At 44.0% G+C, this 7,515-nt stretch overlaps 1 protein-coding gene across 1 annotated transcript; it reads right to left on the bottom strand.

Moving 5' to 3' along the window:
- Window positions 1–467: 467 nt before the first annotated feature.
- On the bottom strand, window positions 468–1,361 carry LOC140897212 (olfactory receptor 226-like). The gene has a single exon (XM_073309605.1). It carries the CDS (start codon window positions 1,359–1,361, stop codon window positions 468–470), a length of 894 nt encoding a protein of 297 aa, XP_073165706.1.
- Between the last annotated feature and the right edge of the window lie 6,154 nt (window positions 1,362–7,515).

Raw genomic sequence — 7,515 nt, 5'->3', positions numbered from 1 at the left:
TTAAGTGGTTCCAAATAATAACAGACAGAACAAAGTAAAGTTACTATCATAAAAATAAAGGGAAGTTAAGGAAAGGGTAACCACCTTTCTGTATACAGTGCTATAAAATCCCTCCTGGCCAGAGGCAAAACCCTTCCACCTGTAAAGGGTTAAGAAGCTAAGATATCTCGCTGGCACCTGACCAAAATGACCAATGAGGAATCATAGAATATCAGGGTTGGAAGGGACCTCAGGAGGTCATCTAGTCCAACCCCCTGCTCAAAGCAGGACCAATCCCCATTTTTTGCCCCAGATCCCTAAATGGCCCCCTCAAGGATTGAACTCAGAACCCTGGGGTTAGCAGGCCAAGACAAGATACTTTCAAAGCTGGAGGCGGGGAGGAACAAAGGGTCTGTCTGTCTGGGATCAGGTCAGGAATGCTCTTCAGAACTTCTGTTAAGTTAGTAAGCAATCTAGCTAGAAATGCGTTAGATTTCCTTTTGTTTAAAGGCTGTAGATGATGGGTTCAGAAACGGGGCCACCACTGTGTACAAGACAGACACCAGCTTGTTGAGGTCAAAGGTGCCAACAGCCCTGGGCCATGCGTACATGAAGATGGTGGTGGCATAGAACATGGAGACCACCACCAGGTGGGAGGCACAGATGAAGAAAGCTTTATGCTTCCCGGCTGTGGATGGGATCCTGGCCATGGTGGAGAATATGCAGATGTAGGAGGTTCCTGTCACTAGTAGGGACATCACAAGGACAGACAGTGCTGCCACGAAATCCAGCGTCTCGATGGTCGAGGTGTCTGTGCACGACAGCTTCAGGAGGGGCAGGAGATCACAGAAGAAGTGTTGGATGGTGTTAGCGCTGCAGAACTGCAGCCTGGAGATCATCACAATGGATGGGAAGGAAGCCAGGAAGCCACTCAGCCAGGAGCCCAGGTTCAGCACGGTGCAGGCTCTGTGATTCATAAGAGCTGGGTAGTTCAGCCGTTGGCAGATGGTTAAATAGCAGTCACAGGCCATTGCCGCCAGGAGAAAACACTCAGAGGAAGCCAGGGACAAGAAGAAATACAGCTGAGCCATGCATCCCCCCAGAGAGGTGACCTTCTCCCCCAACAGGAGGTTGGAGAGAAGTTTGGGAACAGTCACCGAGACATAGAAGATTTCCAAGAGGGAGAGGTTGCCTAGGAAGAAATACATGGGAGTGTGAAGCTGGCAGTTCAACTTGATGGTCACAATCAGGACCAGGTTTTCCATGAGGGTCAGAACGTAGATGGTTACAAACAGCACAAAGAGCAGCCACTGGTGCTCTGGGAGCCCTGGGAAGCCCAAGATGATGAAGTCAGTGTGTGAGGAGTGGTTTCCCTTTCTCATCTCCACAGTCTGCTTTCCTCACTGCCAAAACATTAATTGGGAAAAGTGACTGAATGGAGGGATATGGGAGTATGTGGGGAAAAAATTCAACCCCTGCCCAAGCCTCCCTAAATCCTACTTAATATTACTTATTCACCTACATCCAGAGACCCTTACTCTATGGCTACTCCGTGTTCCTTCCTTCCTTCCTTCCTTCCTTCCTTCCTTCCTTCCTTCCTTCCTTCCTTCCTTCCTTCCTTCCTTCCTTCCTATTTTTTTGTGAGAGTATCCAGTTTTGAGAGCTCATTCTTAATCTTTCCCTGTTTGCTGTATAGGATGTTGATCAGGTGGTTCCGCAGAAGTTTCCTACTACAGGACAGGCCCAACAAAGAAAATAACAGAATGCCACTAGCTGTCATCTTCAGCCCCCAACTAAAACCTCTCCAGCGCATCATCAAGGATCTACAACCTATCCTGAAGGATGACCCATCACTCTCACAGATCTTGGGAAACAGGCCAGACCTTGCTTACAGACAGCGCCCCAACCTGAAGCAAATACTCACCAGCAACCACACACCACACAACAGAACCACTCACCCAGGAACCTACCCTTGCAACAAAGCCCGTTGACAACTGTGTCCACATATCTATTCAGGGGACACCATCATAGGGCCTAATCACATCAGCCACACTATCAGAGGCTCGTTCTCCTGCGCATCTACCAATGTGATATATGCCATCATGTGGCAGCAATGCCCCTCTGCCATTTACATTGGCCAAACTGGACAGTCTCTACGTAAAAGAATCAATGGGCACAAATCAGACGTCAAGAATTATAACATTCAAAAAAGCAGTTGGAGAACATTTCAATCTCTTTGGTCACTCGATTACAGACCTAAAAGTGGCAATTCTTCAACAAAAAAATTTTAAAAACAGACTCCAATGAGAGACTGCTGAATTGGAATTAATTTGCAAACTGGACACCATTAACTTAGGCTTGAATAGAGACTGGGAGTGGATGTGCCATTACACAAAGTAAAACTATTTCCCCCTGTTTATTTCCCCCCTTACTGTTCCTCAGACGTTCTTGTCAACTGCTGGAAATGGCCCACCTTGATTATCACTACAAAAGGTTTTTTTTCTCTCCTGCTGGTAATAGCTCACCTTACCTGATCACTCTCATTACAGTGTGTATGGTAACGCCCACTGTTTCATGTTCTCTGTGTATATAAAATCTTCCCACTGTATTTTCCACTGCATGCATCCGATGAAGTGAGCTGTAACTCACGAAAGCTTATGCTCAAATAAATTTGTTAGTCTCTAGGGTGCCACTAGTACTCCTTTTCTTTGGGACATGATATTATTTCTAAAAGGTCAACATTGTAAAATCAACAGGGCTGCATTAAGGGTTCAAGCCTTCGTTACCTCAAAGTGTGTATCTCCACCTATGAACCACTAAGACAGCTGTGTTCCTCTGTGACAATGCAGATCACTAAGCCCAGGACAAAGAACCTGAGATCTGGGGAGAAAGCACTCTCTGTTGAGGGGATCTGTCTATGGATCAATTTTCTGTAGATGGTACAGGGTGAGGGGACTCTATCTTGGAAAGTGGTGACTCTGAAAATGACTTATGCGTCATTGTGGATAACTAACTGGGGAGTGTGATGCTATGGCAAAGAAAGGTTTATATGATCCTTGTAGGTCATAGGTAGGGAAATACCAAGAAGGTGACAGGAGGAGATATTACCTCTGTATATGGCATTGGTGGCCACTACTGCTGTACTAGTTGGGATTTTCAAATGCACTGAAGGTAGTTAGGAGAATGACTTCCAATGAATATCAATTAGAGTTGGCTGACTAGTTTCCTTAGAATATTTAGAAAACCCTAGAAAAAATGCATATAATACACATTGGTGAATGAGATGGCAAACAAATCCGGATTATATTTAGGGTTATTTTGAGAAATCATATTAACATATAGACAGTGTGAAAATGGAGGCCTCCTGCCCTTGAACAAAAGAAGCGATATCTAACAGCACTGGACTATAAGTTCCACTTTAAGTGGTGTCCCAGGCTCAGCTGCTGAGTGGACTGAAATACATGAACTGTCCAGTCCATGTATTTTATCTTACTGTGCAATGAATATTTAGCAACAGGAAGATTCTGTAGAGTACAGATATAAGAAAAAAAAATCCTTATAATTTCAAATATGGAAATGAATGCCCTTCATTTTTCAATGTAATTGTAATAAGAAATGTCTTATGTATGTGAATAATTGATGTCTGTTGTATATTTGCTTACAGCCCATTCATAACATCAGAATGTAAATGAAGTTTGTATTGTACCTTTTTATCCTCCAATCTTTTGGAAAGTATTGTACTTATTTAAGATGGGATTTTTCAAAAGAGTGCAAGAAAATGAGACATCCAACTGCCTTTGCAGTGTCCTAGCAGTGAGGGTAATAAAACATTGTAACAGTTTGCCAGGGAAGTTGTGGACTCACAATAACTTGAAGTCCTTAAGGCAAAATTAGATCTCTTTGTAAAAGGCATGCTTTAATCCAGCATCTGGGAGAAATTCTGAGGTCTGTATGTATTTGTGTATGTGGGTTTGTGGAGTCAGCCTGGATGATGGTGGTGATTCCTACCGGCCTTGCAGCCTGTGAAAATGTGAGTCTATGAATCGTGTTCATCCCCCTTCTTCATGGCCTTGTGGACTCAGGTTCCCAAGCCTATGCTTGAGCGTCCATCTGGGTTTACAATTGCTAGACCCAGGTCCCACAGCCATGGTAACATGCATATTGCACGATGCAGAACTTCTGACTCAGGTTTGTGGGTTGAGCTCTGTCCATACAGCAAAATGATAGTGCTTAGAGCCAAGTCACAGCAGGACGTGGGCTCTGACCCGTGCCCCTAGTACAGTCCTAGGACCCGGGTCCTGAGTGCTTGCTGACTTAAGTCAGACTGATTTGTGTGTGGACAGAAGAGCGTCTTAGTCTCAAACCTGTGTCAGACACCCAGGCTTACTGTTCTATGTAGACATACCAAGAGAGAACAGATTTGCCTGCATTGCCCTCAACATTCTAATAAAACTTGCATTCAGACAATTACTATAATCAAATGCCATGCTTCAGGGCTTCAGCTGGTCACATGCAAGGGTCAGGAAGAAGGTGGGATTTGTTCCCCTGCTGCTCCGTATTCTGTGGGTGGCAGTGGTGGTGGTTTTGTTTGTTTAAACCTTCCTCTGAAGCATCAGAGATTGGAAACAGCGGGAGACAGGACACTGGACGGGGTGGGTTGGTGATCTGAAGTGGTACAGAAACTTCTTTCTCAAGAGCTTGGTTGGTATGTCTTCCTCATATGATCAGGTCAAAATGATCCTCAGATGTCAGGTCAGGAAGGAATTTTCCCCTTGGGGTTTTTTCACCCCCTCAGCATGGGACACAGATTGCTTGGTACAATCATCTGGACAGATCTCAGGTGACCAGTTCCCTGTCCTTGCAGGGGCCTTGGGCATTGGTGTCACCTCGGTCTCTCCTGGTCTCTGCCTGTGGCTCACAACAGCTTAGTCTCTTAAGGACTGAAAGTCTAACCCAAGTAACTGATCTCAATATATGTGTAACTGGATGAAAATCAATGGCCTGTGATACACAGAACGTCAGATTAGATAGTCTAATGGTCCCGTCTGGCTTTACACTATGACTTTCAATTCAAGGAGGTTGCTTAACCCTCTTAGACCTCATTGGTAAAACCCATTTCTCAGTCACCAGAACTGGCCAAATGTTTTCAATGTTTCACATGATATTTCATCAAAATCAAAATGTTTCATGAAAACAATGTGATTTCAAATAATTTAGCTTATTTTTACAGAAATAATTTGAAAGTAAATGAAATAAAATGTTAGTTTTGTTGCTTTTCAAACTAAATATTTTGTTACAGAATAATAAAAAACGTCCCCAAAATCATGCCAACTTTTTTGGAGCCATACATTTTTATTTTTCAGTCAGATCTGTTAAATCACACACATTTGGGATTTGGGCCTGTGCATACTGGGGAACAAATTTGGTCCTTACTGCATCATAGATGATGTAGTTGGGGTTTACCAAAGGCTCGTGAGTGAGATTCAATAGAATTTTTGCACTTCTTGGTGTCTTTGGACATCCCATCCATAATTAGAGCTTCCTGGAAAATGGAATGTCCATCACATAGGAAATTCCAATAGCTTGACATTTCTTTTCATGCTGAATCAGGATGAAAAGATGAACTACCAAATATTTTTGTGGAATCAAATGTTCAAAAAATTTTAGTCTCAGAAATGTCAAAACATTTCATGTTGATCAGAACTAGAGCAGGTCAGAACCCAGAATTTCTGTTCCATTAGAATTTCCAAAATGTCATTTTTTTCTTTTATTCTGAATGAGAACAAAAATAAAGATTTCAGAATTCCCTACAGACCAAAATTCTGATAGGTTTTTTTGTATAAAAAATCAAAGCAAAAGTTGGACAGCTCAGTTCTCCAGTTGTCCTAGGAAGACAAATGATCCTTGTTGTAGATTCAATACTCAGAAGAATTGAAAGAATGTTTTGCAAGGGACTGGTGGACAACAGCATGGTGTGCTGCCTTCCCAGAGCTAAAGGCTAGTCTACACTAATGCTTAAGTTGATCTAAGTTCAGTTATGAAAGTTACATAACTGAAGTTGACGAACTTAGGTCAACATACAGCAGTGTCTACACCACGCTATGTCGACGGGAGACGCTATCCCATCAGCATAGCTTCCATCCCTCGGGGAGGTGGAGTAGAGATGTTGACAAGAATCATAGAATCATAGAATCATAGAATATCAGGGTTGGAAGGGACCCCAGAAGGTCATCTAGTCCAACCCCCTGCTCAAAGCAGGACCAATTCCCAGTTAAATCATCCCAGCCAGGGCTTTGTCAAGCCTGACCTTAAAAACCTCTAAGGAAGGAGATTCTACCACCTCCCTAGGTAACGCATTCCAGTGTTTCACCACCCTCTTAGTGAAAAAGTTTTTCCTAATATCCAATCTAAACCTCCCCCACTGCAACTTGAGACCATTACTCCTCGTTCTGTCATCTGCTACCATTGAGAACAGTCTAGAGCCATCCTCTTTGGAACCCCCTTTCAGGTAGTTGAAAGCAGCTATCAAATGCCCCCTCATTCTTCTCTTCTGCAGGCTAAACAATCCCAGCTCCCTCAGCCTCTCCTCATAACTCATGTGTTCCAGTCCCCTAATCATTTTTGTTGCCCTTCGCTGGACTCTCTCCAATTTATCCACATCCTTCTTGAAGTGTGGGGCCCAAAACTGGACACAGTACTCCAGATGAGGCCTCACCAATGTTGAATAGAGGGGAACGATCACGTCCCTCGATCTGCTCGCTATGCCCCTACTTATACATCCCAAAATGCCATTGGCCTTCTTGGCAACAAGGGCACACTGCTGACTCATATCCAGCTTCTCGTCCACTGTCACCCCTAGGTCCTTTTCTGCAGAACTGCTGCCTAGCCATTCAGTCCCTAGTCTGTAGCTGTGCATTGGGTTCTTCCGTCCTAAGTGCAGGACCCTGCACTTATCCTTATTGAACCTCATCAGATTCCTTTTGGCCCAATCTTCCAATTGGTCTAGGTCCTTCTGTATCCTATCCCTCCCCTCCAGCGTATCTACCACTCCTCCCAGTTTAGTATCATCCGCAAATTTGCTGAGAGTGCAATCCACACCATCCTCCAGATCATTTATGAAGATATTGAATAAAACCGGCCCCAGGACCGACCCTTGGGGCACTCCACTTGATACCGGCTGCCAACTAGACATGGAGCCATTGATCACTACCCGTTGAGCCCGACAATTTAGCCAGCTTTCTACCCACCTTGTAGTGCATTCATCCAGCCCATACTTCCTTAACTTGCTGACAAGAATACTATGGGAGACCGTGTCAAAAGCTTTGCTAAAGTCAAGAAACAATACATCCACTGCTTTCCCTTCATCCACAGAACCAGTAATCTCATCATAAAAGGCGATTAGATTAGTCAGGCATGACCTTCCCTTGGTGAATCCATGCTGGCTGTTCCTGATCACTTTCCTCTCATGCAAGTGCTTCAGGATTGATTCTTTGAGGACCTGCTCCATGATTTTTCCAGGGACTGAGGTGAGGCTGA

Source organism: Lepidochelys kempii, chromosome 13 (genome assembly GCF_965140265.1).
Source record: "Lepidochelys kempii isolate rLepKem1 chromosome 13, rLepKem1.hap2, whole genome shotgun sequence".
In the NCBI taxonomy this organism is placed as follows: Eukaryota; Metazoa; Chordata; order Testudines; family Cheloniidae; genus Lepidochelys; species Lepidochelys kempii.
This window is presented reverse-complemented; position numbering and strand designations above follow the sequence as displayed.